The sequence below is a fragment of the Megascapheus bottae genome, chromosome 9, assembly GCF_031878675.1.
Source record: "Megascapheus bottae isolate mThoBot1 chromosome 9, mThoBot2.hap1, whole genome shotgun sequence".
Lineage (NCBI taxonomy): Eukaryota > Metazoa > Chordata > Mammalia > Rodentia > Geomyidae > Megascapheus > Megascapheus bottae.
Window position 1 is genome coordinate 46,076,127 of NC_143517.1, and position 16,662 is coordinate 46,092,788.

Genomic DNA, 16,662 nt, shown 5'->3' on the forward strand with positions numbered 1-16,662 from the left:
GTTTTTAATTGAAAATCATATTGCAGAAAGTTCAGAACCTTTTGTCTGTATTGTTTTTACTTTATTATTATATTTTTTGTTATGCCGAGGACCCTACACACAATCCTCATATATGTTAGGCAAACATTCTACTGTGGAATCATATTCCCAGCCTTGACGTTCATTTCAAACTCATCTTGAGTTCAGGCAGTGATAGGATGAAAACAATACACATGAAATGTCTGGAGAAACAAACGAATAAGGTAGTAATCTGAATTATTTCAATTCAGTCTTAAAGGAATTATCTAGGTAGCTTTCTGAATTCAAACTGACATTATGGTCGACTTCAAAAAGGCAGAACCTTAGGAATTAGGCTCTGTATTTAAGCAAATTTAGATAATGTTGTGAAATAATGATTCACTTTCAATTTTAAATTTTCTTTGCAAAACTGACAGTTTTAAAATGCGATTTAAGATTGAATCTCTGTTGTTTAGTAGCACAGCAACATTCATAAATGTTTACATATGAAAGCTTTGGCTTTTTATCATCACCCTTATAGAAGTGAAAAAATTTCATAATGCTTGATTCTCAGATTCATCCTCCATCATAAACTGAAAAATCAGATTACTAATTACTCCAGCTGAACCTTATCTGGCTAACCAATCTCTTTTCACCAATAAGTGAAAACATTGTTCAGCTGATTTGAGGGCTATCATGATCTTTCAGGACTAATTTTGTGTATTTTTAACACGTATTCAAGTATATTTTTATTAAACACAGCTCAGACATATTCATTCATCCAAGTAGATCATGCTCTCTTGCCTCAACACCGTCCAACAGAATTCCTCCAGAAGACTAGACCTGGAAAATTCAAAACTATCCAGAACATACAATTCATAATGTTAGTAAGACAGGTCCCACCATAAATCATGATGTGAAACTCCCAGGAAAATGAAGTGTTTGTTCAAAAGCCTCAGCTGCAGAAAAGCAAAGGCAATTTAAACTGTATCTATTTTCCTATGATATCTACATGGTTGATTTTTTTTCTTTCTTATGTAATAGTTCTTCCACATACCTGTCCTCTGTGTCTCTACCTCTTTCGGCATTTCTCCTTAATTCTTAGTAACTCACCCTCGATCTCACCCAACACATTAATCTTCTTTTTTTTTTTTTTTTTGCCAGTCCTGGGCTTGAGCTCAGGGCTTGAGCACTGTCCTTGGACTTTCTCAAGGCTAGCACTCTACCACTTGAGCCTCAGCACGACTTCTGGCTTTTTGCTATGTATGTGGGGTACTGAGGAATCGAACACGGGTCTTCATGCATGCTAGGCAAGCACTCTACCACTAAGCTAAACTCCCGGCCCCTAATCTGACCTTCTTAAGTGCTCAATTACATAGGTATCTTACCATATTAGAATGTATAAGTAATTGGGCTTTACAATGTATACAGAAATCACTTTTTCACTCCTTCACCTCCCCCTATTCAGACTCGTAATTACTAGTTCAAATCCTATTTAAAAACTGATGCTGTAACCACCTAATGAAAATGACATAGCAGGAGGAGGATGAACAAACTTTAAGGAACTTCTTTACAGTGCAAAATAACTCCTCTACAATGCAAAGTATTTAAGAAGCTGCATTCCTTCCCTCCTTCCTGAATAACTGTCCTACTGAGACAGTATCTGTAGGCACACAGTGTATCTCACAAAACTGCAACCACTCTGCCCTTCATGCCTCTCATAGATAAAGGATTTTCAAGAATGGAGAGTGATTGAGATGCCCAAGTGGAATTATGTCTAGATCTGGGTGAAGAGGAGGTGAAGACTGCTGATGACTACAACTCCACCAAAGGGGTGAGTTTCATCTTTCTCCTTCCATGGTAATGTTTTGGGCTGTATGCTTTAGGGCTTCCTGAGGCCATGGCTTATTATAAGCGAGAACCCACTAGGCACAGTTCTCAAGAGTCTAGCTGCAATTACATTTGATGCTTTTCCCACACACCAACAGTAAAATGTTGCCAGAGTGAATCATGACTCAGACTTGTCTACATGTTTAGATGTCTGGAGATTAATTTAAAACTCTCCTGCTTTGCCTTTCTCGTGTAAAGAACCAGAAACTTCTACAACATTGGTGATCAAGATGATGGTTAATACAAACAAAAGGAATTATGTCAGCAACTAATTTTACTTTGCTTAGAAAAAGGGCATATGACAATGGTAAATAGTTGGTGAGCTAATTTATCATTGGTATTACGAATGCTTTATATAATATTAAGCAGTTTAACACAATGACACAAGTTCTATTTTTGAATATAGGAAAAATTTAAACATAACACTTTCATAATTGTTTTTTTTTAAATAACCAACATTCCCAAGCTTCAAAACCTTCACACCCAAAGGTTTGTATGTTAGTGTTTAGATAAGCTACAGGAAGAAAAATTTAGTGAGAAAATAAATAAGCACCGCATAAGCCTTCCTATGGGATTGACAGATCGGCAATCAATTTCATTTTATGCATTAGTATCCAGAATCATAGCCAATACATTTTGCATTGGGTCATTTGGATTATTTTGCTGTACAAGTAGAAGCTCAAAGCCATTACAGGTTAATAAAAGATTTTTTTTTTTTACAGTTCATAGAAAGACAGATGTAGCTGGTTGTGGTTTGTTAGGCCTTTACATGGTTTTTCTTCTTCATTTTTGTCAGTTGTGGGGCTTGAACTCAGGGCCTTGGCTCTGTCCCTGAGCTTTTCCACTCAAGGCTAGCACTCCACCACTTTGAGCCACAGTACCACTTCCTGGTTTTTCTTCTAAACAGAAGATACATGGAAAACAATCACAAAACAAACAAACCAAGGAAACTACTCCCTGGCTGTTGATTTTGGAAAGGAACTCTTCTTGCCAGGCAACCAAACAGCACTGCTCACATTGAGAAAATTATGATTTTTTTTTCACAATGTCTAAGCAAATTCTGCTGACAATCATGAACAGAATTAACTTGGAACAGCCAGGGCATCCTCTTCTACCAAAGAGAGTTCCAGGGTGTTTTCATTAGTGCTGGTTTTCATCCTGAAGTTGAAAGAACCGTAGAGTTTTGCAGACTCTTTGGAAGAGGCAAATCTGTTCCGACGATACAGCTCGCCCTTCCACATAGACATCATCAACAAACAGGACAGAACGACTCCCCCAAGTGTGAGGAGGCAGAGCCCAGCAATCACACAGCGGTCCAGGTGAGCCCCGAGCTTCGCACTTTCTTTTTCTAGACGTTCCATCTCCCGGGCTGCTACTGTGTTGGGGTCCACAGTCACGTCCCGTGGGACAATGTAAGAAATGATCACCAGCAAAATGCCAGTGACTAAGAACAAGATGGCGCTGATGAAACCATAGTCCACTGATTTCCCTGAAGATGTGGATTCTGAACTCGTTTCGTCTTCATCCTCAGATATCAAGGATATAGCAGCCTCCTGGGACCATTCGTTTGGATTGCCCCAGCCATGTTCTCCGGGGTTATGATTCCCTTTGGCTGAAGGAGACCTCTGGCTCAGTTGCTCCAAGTTAACATTCTCATCTACATAGGTAAAAGAAGTTTCCAATTCCTGGCTGCAGCAGTCACAGACTTTCCGTTCTTCAGTTATTTGGTTGTTCCCTGAGTCAAGAGGGACTGGGGGGAAGAAGTTTGGCTGAATAGCACTGCCTTGCAAAGTAGATGAAGAAGATTCTGGAGAAAGGCTTAGTCTAGATCCTTCCATTGGTGTGGACATACAGTGTTTCTGATAGCAGTAAGATGCTCTAAGGACTGCTGCATCTGCCTGGTCAGGCCTTGCTGAACTCCAGTCTGCAGCATCACACAGATCTGCCTGGATGTTGTTCTTAGCGAGGTTGTAGAGCTCCATGGGAGCTAATTAGCTTCCAGAATTCTGCCAACAGCAACAGAGATAGGTAAGAACCACACAGGAGCTAATGACACTGCCAGGATAGCTGCCCTTGAAGTTTCTGTTTCTTTTGCACCCATAGTGGTCTGTGGGTACCTCAACCCCAGTGCCTCCTGAAAGGGGCACAAGAAAAGATCAGCAGCCAGAGTATGTGCAAAGGCAAATCCTTTGACTTGTCATAGGGGAGAGCAGTGAGAAACTCAGGTCAGAGTAGAAAGGAAGCAGAGAGGAAGTGGCAGTGTCTCTGGAGAAAGCGTATTGCGACATTAAGCCGAATTTATCAAGGTCTCACACATTCCTGTGCCAGGGTTCCTTCAAGGAGAAAGTAGGCTTCCTGTAGAAAGATACAAACAAGAAAGGCCCAGGCCCTTTTCAGCAGAGCCCTTGAATGGCTGGAGAACTTGGGAAAGCAAGATTTCTTACCAATTCAGTGAAAGTGTATGTGAACACTGTTGAGTTGGGAACAGAGTCTAATACAGATTAGTTTAATAAATGTATGCTCCTATCAGCTGGGTGCCACTGGAAGCAAGACCAGAGCATTTTAACTCAGCAATCCTGAAGTGAATGAAAAGGCTGGTTTATGCAGCTGCCTCTTTTAACCTTGTAACTCATATATCTAATGACTCAAGTCACACAGCCCTGGAGGAGTCTGCTTACAAGCCACATGCTTCCATTCTTCCCCAACCCCTCAATGATCCTTGAGAGTATCATGTGCTAATTGTCAAAGTGTGTAGACTGCACACTTCAGTGTGCAAAACACATACAGCTTGCTCCTCCATACTCACATTCTGCCCACTCCATCTTGCCTGTCTGCTACTCTGGCCCCACTTGCTAAGTCCCAGTAGGTCTGAATTTTTCCCTCTTCCTACAGTTTACTAAACACACACAAGCTGTTCGTCAACCAGAATATTTTACACACTCAGTCTAAGGAGTGTGCCTGACAACATGAGGCAAATTATAAACCTAGAGAAAGCAAGTGAGAAGGTATTTCTGAGGTCAACCCTGGAACTTCAAAGCAAGGACATTCCTTGCTATCCAGTACAGCATGGGATCTTTGTGGGAGAGAACTCTGAAGTAACAACAAAGCCATCTGCCCATCTTCCCGAGTAATAAAAATCTGCTTTTCTCTCCCAGTAAATACAGGAGTTTTAACCAAGGGCTTTTATTTTGTTTTAAAATCCAGGGTGATAACTGCAACCCATGACTGGAGGCTTGGTACACTTCAAAATCAACAGCTTCAACAGCAGGTAGGAGTGGTACAGGTAAGGTTCCCTTAGGTCGGTCTGGCAACACCAACTCAAAAGTACAGGAGAGGGAATACACACACACACACATAAGATACACACATAATGTATATATGTATGTGTGTTTATATGCATACATCTAGCAGAAGTATGTGTATACATAACACACACACACACACACACACACATAAATTCCTGCTATACATCAGTCCTCCCCTGTTACACAATCCCAACTAAACACTTGTCTCCCAACTATCAGAGTTTCTCTGCGCCTGAACAAGCAAACATCATCAGCAGCAACCACAAACAACCTCGAAGTGAAAGAAAAACTACCAGGGAGGGTCGAGCTTTTCCCCCTCAGGAAGTGGACGAACCAACCCCACCGGTAAATAATAAATAAATAAATAAATGAACAAACCCCGGGTGCCCACAGAGCCGCGTGGTCGTGGGGTTTCCTCAGTTACTGCGAAGAGCCCTCCCCTCACAGACGCCCCAGGCTCTCCACCAATCCCACGAGACTCCTTCGGATAAGAAAACACCCTCGTCACAGAAAGCCCCCCGTTTTTAACAAAGGGGAGAGAAGCCTGCACCCCAGCTCCCTCCCTCCGGCTTCGGTCCGGGGCGGGGTGCGGTGGGGAGGGCTCTCGCCCTCGAGCCACGCCGGCGGTCCTCAGCACCGGTGGGCTCCGCCGGGGAAGTGCGCGGCGGGGCGGCGGCGAGGGCGAGGCGGGGCTGGGGAGACCACCTCGGGGCGCGGACGCGTCGGCCACGCGCGGTCCCCACAGGAGCCTTCCCGGGGCTCCGGGCGGCGGGGCATCCCGCGGGGGCACGGCCCGGGGGAAGTCGCCTCACACTGAGTCACCCGCCAGCTGGGCTGCCGCGGCTGAGGTGCCGGAGGCGGAGCGGGCACCTTGGGGAGGGAGTGTGTGTGTGGGAGGGGGGGCTCCCCTGCCACCCCGGCGCCTCCTCTCCATCCCTCCATCCCACCCCATCCTGGGCACCGCCGCTCACCTCGGGCTCCTTCACTCGGCTCGGCCGCGGCTCCGTGCGCTCGATCTCGGAGCAAGTCCCCGCTCCCCATCCGCAGCACTTGTAGCCTCGGCGCGCCGCCGGGTTTCGCCGGTGGGCAGTGCCCGCCTTCCCCGGCGGGGCGGGGCGGGGCGGGGCGGGGCGCCCCCTCGGGCGGAGCATCCCGGGAGATGTAGTTCAGGGGCGGTCCCTGCGCGCCTCCCTGCTCCCTCTCACACCTAAGCTCCAGGTGTGGCTTTTCCTCTACTCCGGTTCCTCCCCTCCTGCTGGCCATCTAAGGGGAGAGCGGGCTCCACCCTCCCCAAACCCTGGACACTGGATGGCCAAGGGAGGGAATATACCTTTAGTTATAATAAAATCACAAGTAAGTCATTTCCTTGTTATCCTAATTATTCCTTATTTAAAGGTGGAGGGGGGGGGCGACTCAGAGATTACAATAACCATAGATAGGGGCTTCTAAAATAGTATCTGGAAGTCAGGGCTCCGAAGACATTGTCTTTCTTAGGGTTGACCTGCAAGTGTGTTAAAACAATAAAGTGGTGTCTACAGCTGGTCAAATACCTCCACTTTTTCAAGTCATGACACTGTTTTTCCTAAAGGAGAGAGAGAGTCCCTCAACTACTCCACTTGAATTTGATCTAGAATGAATTTAGATATCAATAAAAAAAATCCCATCTCCACTACCCTTTTGTTTTTAAATCCAGAAATTCAAAAATCTTTTAAGCACTTTAGGAGTCAAGAAAAACTATAACTAGGAGAAACAGTGGAAATTTAATTGTTCTGTTGTGTAAAGCTAGAAAACCTAACTTCCTTGAAGACATGGCAAATGTAAAACTCTACTGGGCTGGGAACAAGAACATCAAGATGAGATCTAGAGACCAGATGAGGTCTTGTAAGGAGAGTAAGGAGGGTTGAACCCACCAAGGGGAAGAGCCTGAAGGAATTTGCTTCATTTCCTATACTTTGGGTTGGAATTCTGAAAAAGTTTCATCCTGGAAGCATGAAACAGGAGTTAGACTGAAGTTTCACAGGAGTTTCACAGAATACTTTTGCTCAGTTTGTGAGTTTTTCTAAAATTTAACCAATGTGATTCTGTAATTCCAGGACACTAAGTGCCTGGCAGAAGGAAGTGTTATACGTCTCAAAACTTGCAGCATAATTTACAGCCAATTTCAAGAAGCATTTTGCAGATACACTAAGTAAAATATTAACTTAAAATCTGAAGAAAGATCATGTACTATAATCTATGTAAGGTTTTCAAAATGACAAAATTGTAGGATGGTAGGAGTTTCTGGCATAGGTGCAAAGGTAAATGGATAATGTGAAAGAGAAACTTGTGGTGATAGGAAAATTGTGTATCTCAAGTTTTAAAAATGCACACGGGATGTCTCATGGTCCATTCTATATTTGGGTGCCCATTCATTGTCTCGCTTTATCAGGATGAGATTCTCTCTTGATTTGACCCTTTCTGTAACAGGAAGGATGTGTTTACTCTGGACTTCTTTTTCATTTAAACCAGAAATATTTCAACTCTTCTTACTCTCTTGCATCCTGTTCCACAGATAAGCTCTGGGCTATGGAACCATTACCGCAACAAACTTCGTTATTTAGGGTCATTAGAAACAGTCAATAATGTGATCATTTATTAAGCAAGTATTAATTGTCAGCAGGTTCTATGCTAAGGGCTTGGAGATAGACCAGTGAACTGAATGGAACATCCCAACATTCAAGGAACTTATAGTCTAATAGAGGATGGGCCACTGTAACAACTGAGTAAAACATAATTCCAAAAATGTTACAGCAAAAGAAATAGGTAATATAGGAGGAACATGTAGAGAGAACACCCAATTCAGAATGCCAGGAATTCATAGATTTCTTTACAATATAATAAGTAAATAAGACAAAAATAGAAAGAAACTGTCCATGGGAAGAATAAGATAGTCTTTTAAAAGTTCTGTAATCATGGCTATGGTTCCTAAGATCCATGGGACTTTGTTAAAAAAAAAGAAGGGTGGCAATACTAATGTCACAAAGTACCACCAGTCTAAGAAGGACAAGTATTCTCTGCATACCTAGAGAAATCAGGAATATGACAACGAGCAGAGTGACTGTAGAAGGACTAAGCTGATTTTCTGGGGAAACAAAAGCAAAACTACAAAGAAGATTGTGAGGCTTAGTGTGTTGAGCCTAAAAGCAGATCTGAGAGAAAGCATTTTGAACTAGTCAGGGATGAAAAGAAAAAGAGGAAAAAGACATTCAGTTCCAGTCCAAAATTTTTGTAAGGAAGATGATAAAAAAGCATGAGGTCTAAATGTCCATGAGGATAATCAAATCCTAAGGTCAGAAAAACAGGAAGATAGGATGGAGGTGATAATTCAGAAGTGAATTATTATAATGAAAAGGTTCAGCATGTTTGCCATATAAAGTGTGAGCGATGAAATTGTCAAGTCCTGATAATGGAAATGTCAGCAGTAAACAGATCAACTCTGGACTTACACATACAGATAACGTGTGTGGACTAAAATCTCAGATCTGGAAAATATCAAAGATGATTTTTAAGCAAGAGAATGAGAAGATCATATGTGAATTTTGTAAAGGTCATTTTAGGTAATAAATTGAAGGTGAGCTAGCCTAGAATCCTTAAGTATTTTATTGTAATCTTCAAGCAAAAATATCGGCTATAAAACTTAAATATCAAGATACAAGTCAGTTACAGGAGATACATTCTGTAAGCTTTAATCAGAGGGAAGTAGCTATGTTAAAGTGAGCTTCTGAGTAAAAGAAATGACCCATGAATTTCAAAGAGAAATGTAAGCCATGAGACATATTTGATACAAATGTCAGTCTTTGCTTCTTTATTGCAGTAAGTCATAAAGGACATGAAGGTGGTTGGATGCAATTGGTTTATCTATCCAGATCAGAGCAGGTTATACAATTACTACAGTTTGTTTTCCTTTCCTATTGTTGATGATGTTTTATCTTTTTAATGGATTTATCATTATTGCAAATCTTTTGCCTGACATTTTTCTATACTTCATTTTGCACTTGAATTTTCCTCTTCAGCCCTTTTTCTTTGTCAATAAAACAGGCATGCTTGAAAGCACATTTTAATAGTTATATCATACATTTACTTTTTATTTTATTTTGGATTTTTTTCATATATTAATAGAAGGGTTACATTATATTCACCAGATAGAAGGTGCATTACTTCACAAACATTGATATGCTTTCTCATGTCTTGGTCCCCATTTCCCTCCCCCCTAGCCCCACCCCTCATCTTGTTTTCCCCCCTTCCCTATACAATTTCAAATAACTAAATACAAATATATCCTATATATGAGATAACAAAGTGAGATACTGTAACAATATGAGATAACCAAGGGACAGCAAAAGAGATGAGAGATAACATAGTACATTAAGGACAACAATCACTCATTATATGGCTTTTGTTTCTATTTCCTAGAGGTCCTTTCATTTAGCATCATACTATATGGCCTTATGTATCTAGGTTTTGCCCTATTGCAAATCTCTGCTAGGAGAGCTCAAGGTTTCTACTGATTATGATGAAATCATAATCATTTTCCCTCAAAAAAATGAGGGAAACCATTAAGCCTATGTTCCTTTGAGTCTGGCTTACTTCACTTAATAGGATTTTTTCTAAGTCTTTCCATTTCCTTACAAATGGGATGATGTCATTCTTATTGACAGCAGCATAGAATTCCATTGTGTACAAATACCACAACTTGTTGATCCACTCATCAACTGAGGGACATCTGGGTTGGTTCCATATCTTTGCTATGGTAAATAGTGCTGCAATGAACATTGTTGTGCTAGTGGATTTAGTATGCCCTTGTTTCTGGACGGTTGGGTAAATGCCAAGTAGTGGAATTGCTGGGTCATAGGGGAGCTGTACGTTTAGTCTTTTGAGGAACTGCCATACTGCTTTCCATAGCGGTTGAATGAGTTTACACTTCCACCAACAATGTAGTAGTGATCCCTCCTGGCCACATCCCCTCCAGCATCTGTTGTTATTCGTTTTCCTAATCCTGGCCATTCTAACTGGAGTGAGATGGAATCTTAGAGTTGTTTTGATTTGCATTTCTTTTATGGCCGGAGATGTTGAGCATTTCTTCTTGTGTCTATAGGCCATTTTTATTTCTTCTTCAGAGAAGACTCTCTTTAAGTCTTTGACCCATCTTATAATGGGATGGTTGTTTCTTTGGAGATTAGTTTTGGAATGATTCAATTTTTGAGTTGTTGATATATTTTAGATATGAGGCCTTTGTCTGTTGTACGGTTAGTGAAGAGCTTCTCCCATTCTGTAGGCTTCCTAATTAATTTACTAGCTATGTCCTTTACCATACAAAAGCTCTGCAGTTTAATGCAGTCCCACTTATCCAGCCTTTCTCTGATTTGTTGTGATTCTTGGTCTTTATTAAGAAAGTTTCGACCTGTGCCAAGGACACCAAGTGTATCTCCTACTCCTTTTTGTAAAGTTTTCAGTGTATCTGCTTTTACCTCCATTTGGAGTTTATCCTGGTACAGGGTGACAAAGCAGGATCCAACTTTAGTTTTCTGCAGATGCTTAATTATTTCTGCCAACACCACTTGTTGAAGAGGCTATCTTTCTTCCATTCTATTTTTTGACTCCCTTCTCAAAGATTAGCGGGCCACAAGTCTGTGGGTTAATATCTGGATCCTCAGTTCTAGTCCATTGGTCTTCAGGCCTGTTCTTGTGCCAGTACCAAGCTATTTTGATAAATATAGATCTGTAATAGAGTCTAAAATTTGGTACTGAAATTCCTCCTCTGCTGTTCTTGTTGCTAAGAAATATTTTTGCTATACGGGGTCTTTTACTATTCCATATGAAATTTTGGATTGCCTCTTCTATTTCCTTAAAAAATGACATTGTGATATTGATGGGTATTGCGTTGAATTTGTAGATAGCCCCTGGCAAGATTGTCATTTCCACGATGTTAATTCTTCCAATCCAGGAGCATGGGAGGTTTTTCCATTTCCTCAATTCTGCTTTAATTTCCTTTTTCAGGGTTTTAAAGTTTTCATCAAAAAGGTCCTTTACATTCTTATTTAAAATAATTTCTAGGTACTTTATTTTCTTTGAGGTTATTGCAAAAGGAATTGCTTTCCTGTTTGTTGCCTCATTCCTCTCACTGTTGGCATAGAGGAAGGCAGTTGATTTTTGAGGGTTAATTTTATACCCTGCTACCTTTCCAAAGTTTTGAATCAGGTCAAGGAGCTTGGGAGTGAAGAATCATGTCATTTGCAAAGAGGGAAAGTTTTACTTCCTCTTTCTCTATTTGGATCCCCTTTATGCTTGCTTCTTGCCTTATTTTTGGAATATTTTTATATAATATGTTTGTAACGGGGCCAGGAGTTTGGCCTAGTGGTAGAGTGCTTGCCTAGCATGCATGAAGACTGGGGTTGATTCCTTAGTACCCCACATACATAGCAAAAAGCCGGAAGTGGTGCTGAGGCTCAAGTGGTAGAATGCTAGCCTTAAGAAAGTCCAAGGACAGTGCTCAAGCCCTGAGCTCAAGCCCAGGACTGGCAAAAAACAATAATATGTTTGTAAGGTATGCTTGCATTGTTATATCATACATGCATAGAGTGAACTTGTATAATTTCACCCTCCATACCTTATTACCATTGCTTTTACCTCTCTTCTCTCCCTTACAACCAGCATTAGATGGGTTTGATTAAGCCGTATTTACACTCACACATACACACACACATGTAATGTCCTTCAATCACAGTTTTAAACAGGCATGTATGAATAACTCAGTTGGGTTCCTATAAATATCTAAGTATAAGTCTCTAGAGTTATGTTATATTCTCCTCACAGACACACATATAAGTATTTATATTTATATATTATGTATTTGTTTCATATGCTGTAAGCAAATAATCATGAAGGAAAACATTCAACAATTTAAAAATTCAGTATTTTTCATTACCCTGGTGCTTCTGAGGCCTTTTGATTTGCTAATGAATGATTGGAGGCTGTAAGCATAAGACAAGCTTTCCAAAGCTTATATCATCCCAAGGATTATGAATCTTTTATTTTTTAGTAAGCATATTGGAGAAGTGGGATTGTGTAAAATAAACCCTGAGAGACACATTATTTCAAAAGAATATTTTTTATTCATGCCTGAGAAAAATATGCCATATTTTGATTCATATTCATAACTTGTCAAGTTACCTCTTATGTACTATTATTAGGTGCCCTGTATTAACAAGTGTCTTACACACTGATTGTGCCTCAACAGTACTTTTAAAATGTCATTAGACTTTTCAGTACATTACTTAACTTCTTTGCTATTGTTAGTTAGTTTGTTGTTGTTTTTTTTTTTTTTTTACCTTGCTGTGTTTTCCTCATTATTTCTTTTTCCTCAGTGGAAATTCTGGTCTTTTATCAGTTTCTTAGTGATTTGGTAAGTGTGATTTGGAGTTTGTTGTCATGAATCAAATTCAGTGACTTCTATTTAAAAGCTGTATGCCTTTGAATAATTTTCATAAAAGTACTCAAGTTCAGTAACCTATGGGGGAGGGGATGAAATAACTTCACATGATACATTAAACATAACCATCTATCTCTGTTTCAGAAATGAGTTGTTCTTCCCTAACTATCATTGTATATTACTTATAAATGCTCTAAACTTTAAAAATCTCACTCCATTTTTATTGGTCTGCTCACTAGATATTGAGCAGAAAGTCTTCTGTTTAGCCTATTTTTCTGCTATGTTCACATTCCTTCCAAATAGTTGGTTTTTATTTTTTTTTCTTTTGTTGGTCATGGGCCTGGTGCTGTCCCCGAGCTCTTTCAGCTCAAGGTTACCGCCCTACCCCTGGAGCCACAGCCCCATTTTCCAGTGATTAATTGGAGCTAACTGGCTTATGTTATTTAGTGCTCAAGCTGACTTTGAAGCACAATCATCAGATCTCAACCTCCTGAGTAGCTAGGATTACAGGCGTGAGCCACCATGCCTGGCTGTTTTTTGGTGTTTTTTTTTTGTTGTTGTTGTTGTTTTGTTTTGTTTTTAAATTATGTTTACCCTGAGGCATTTTCTGTTGGGTTTGATGCTGCATTGGTTGGTGTCATATTTCTTCAGTTACTACTTATTTGCATTCTTTAGAAATTCTGCCCTTCTGCACCACTAACAATCCTCCCCATTTCTGGAAGTTGCTTGCTGCCTATATTTGCCCCTTTCTTATTACCCATCTTGGGCGCCAGTAACTATGAAATTCCGAGGAACCCATACTATCCTTTCCCTAACTTGCTTCATCTACTTAGTCTAACTGGTTCTGAATCTTTCTCCCTCAACTTGTTGGACAGGAGAGTCCCTACATACAAGTCAACTTTTCTAGACCCCGTTTTCATCTCTAACCTTACCCTCTGCCTGGATTTGGCCACTGCTTTCTGTGAAACTTAGGCATTACACTACTCTCAGCGCACCACCAATATAGCATCTTTCATTTGCCTATAGGAAAGCAAGGAACTTTCATCATAATGATCTTCAACTTTCACTTCCAAGCTAAAAAAGGAGGATGCCAGATAATGACTTTGAATTTGCTGAGGCTGGTGATACATGAAAGTGCAAACTGGGAAGCTGAGAAAGATTTAAATAGTACTAAATGAGGAACGAAGTGAGGAAAGGCAAATCCAGAGTAGGAGAAAAGGCTAAAAGAGGGGGCTTTAGAAGAAAAAAATTAATGAGACATTAAGGAAGGATCTTTGTAAGTAGGATAGAAGAAAGCAAAGGAAAATAACATGATTAGAAGCTTTTGGGTACAAAGTGGATTAGCAGACCTATAATTTTGAGCTATGTATATATATATATATGTGTGTGTGTGTGTGTGTATTTGTGTGAATATATATTTTAAGAATATATATTGCAAGGAGACATTTTTAAAAATTTGTTTTATTGGTAATTGACAATGGATAATTGTACACAGCATAATGTTTGACACATATATAAACTATATAATGACCAAATAATGGCAATTAGCATATTTACTATTTCCAACATTTACCATTTCTTTATGGAAATAACATTCAAAAACTTCTGGGCAATTAAAAATATACAATTTATTAGTTTAAACATAGTCAGACTACTGTAACAAAAGAGCATCAGAATTTATTCCTTCTGACTGTACTTTATACTCATTGAGCAACCTCCCTATTTTCCCATTATTTTATTCTTTACTTCTATGAGAACAACCTTTTCAGATTTCACAAAGTGAAATCATGTTACATTTTTATTTTTGCCTTTCTTATCTCAATATAATATTCTCCAGATTCAACCAAGGTAGCTGACAGGGATAACAGGAATGTGTTTCTGGAATATTATATATATATGTAATATATATCCTACTATATATACTGTATATATCATATATATGGAATATTATATATCATATATATACAGACAGAAACATACATATATGCATACATATATTTGCATACTTATATATCTGGATGCATAGAAATATGCATGTGTGCATATATATCACTTCATTATTTATTATTCATTCAGGTAGATTTTTTTAGCATTTTTTTCCTTTGTTTGGGTTTTGGTTTGGTTGGAGATTTTTCCTATGCAACAAAAAAATTGCTGTTCTATTTGCCAGATAAAAGGTGCATTACTTTACAAACACTGATACCACTTCTTATGTTTTTGTCCCCATTTCTCTCTCCGCTCCCTATGCCCTCATCTTGTTTTTCCCCCTTCCCTTTCCTATTTCAAATAAACAAATAAATGTACATATAATATATCAGATAACAAGGTAAGATACTGTAACAATATGAGAATAACCCAGAGGCAACAAAAGAGATAAGAAATAACATAGTACTATCTGGCAAATATCATGTAACCCTTCTATTAATTACAATAAAAATATATGAAAAAAATAACATAGTACATTAAGAACAAGAGCAATCACCCATTATATAGCTCTTGTTTCCATATCCTGGAGGTCCTTTTATTTAGCCTCATCCTATATGGCCATTTGTATCTAGGCTTTGCACTATCGTAATCCTCTGCTAGAAGAGTCCCAGGTTTTTATTAATTATTACAAATGAGGGAAACCATTGAGCCTATGTTCCTTTGGGTATGGCTTACTTCACTTAATATGATTTTTTCTAAGTCTTTCCATTTCCTTACAAATGGGGTGAATTCCATTGTGTATAAATACTATATCTTCGTGATCCAGTCATCTACTGAGGGGCATCTGGGTTGGTTCCATATCTTTACTATGGTAAATAGTGCTGCAATAATATCGTTGTGCTAGTGGATTTAGTATTATGTCTTTGTTTCTGGACGATTGGGTAAATGCCAAGTAGTGGAATTGCTGGGTTATAGGGGAGCTCTATGTTTAGTCTTTTGAGGAACTGCCATACTGCTTTCAAAGGTAGAAATCAGTAAGTCTAAGCACATTCCACACACAGAGTGATTACATGAAGGAAAAGAAGAAAGCATTTCTAAGCAAATCAAATACAGAACACTGTGAGATACAATTATCTCAAAAATAGTTTAGTTAACATAAAGTTCAGATTTATGAATAATGGTCAAAGATGGAGGAAATACGGAGTACCATTTTTGCTTATACCCCAAGGTGAGTTATCTGGATAACAAAGCTGATTGATATACTAGAGGAGGAAGGACTTAGGGACCACCAAGAAATGGAAAGAAAGTCACAGTTAAACTGTGTGGAAGTTCCTATCTCTAACCTTCTTGATAACCTCAATCAATAAATTCAAATGTTATATTTTCTATTTTATCTCTTTAAATCTTTGAAGTGGTACTGGGCTTGATTTATATATACAGCAGTATAATTTCAGTATGAGACCTGCCTATTCTCATCAGTTCAGAAATATTTTAAAATGTTAAATACCATGAAAACTGTTATAACATAGTTGTCTTATAAGAAAAGTACAAGCAGTGTCCCTGAAGGAGAAAACCAAGGGCATTTAGTGGACTCCAAATAACAGGGATCGCTTGATTTTATAGAAAAAAATGCTGGATCAGTTGATAAATGAAGAAAAGGAAATTTGGTGGCTCATGCCTGTAATCTTAGCTACTCAGAACGCTGAGATCTGAGTATTGTGGTTCAAAACCAGCCCGGGCACAAAAAGTCCATGAGACTCTTATCTCCAATTAATCACCAGAAAACTGGAAGTGGCATTGTGGCTTAAGTGGTAAAGGAAAAACGCCCAGACCCAGAGTTTAAGCCCCATGACAAAGCCATCTTTCTGTATAGTTATCCTATTTTGCTAAGTCATAGCTTAAAAAAATTAAAAATATATGCCCACCACACAAAAAAACTAGTATAAAAACACCAAAGCGTGTGTGGGAAGAGTGGGCGAAAAACTCTAATGGAAGAAGTGGTCCATTAAGGGAAATGCATCACTCTTTTGTTCATAATGAATTTCTCAGAATAAGAATAAGAAAAGAAAAATGAAC

At 39.3% G+C, this 16,662-nt stretch overlaps 1 protein-coding gene across 1 annotated transcript; it reads right to left on the minus strand.

Moving 5' to 3' along the window:
• Positions 1-314: 314 nt before the first annotated feature.
• Positions 315-3,886, minus strand: Tmem74 (transmembrane protein 74). Its single transcript, XM_090339268.1, has one exon. It carries the CDS (start codon positions 3,867-3,869, stop codon positions 2,970-2,972), a length of 900 nt encoding a protein of 299 aa, XP_090195394.1. The 5' UTR covers positions 3,870-3,886; the 3' UTR covers positions 315-2,969.
• Positions 3,887-16,662: the final 12,776 nt, after the last annotated feature.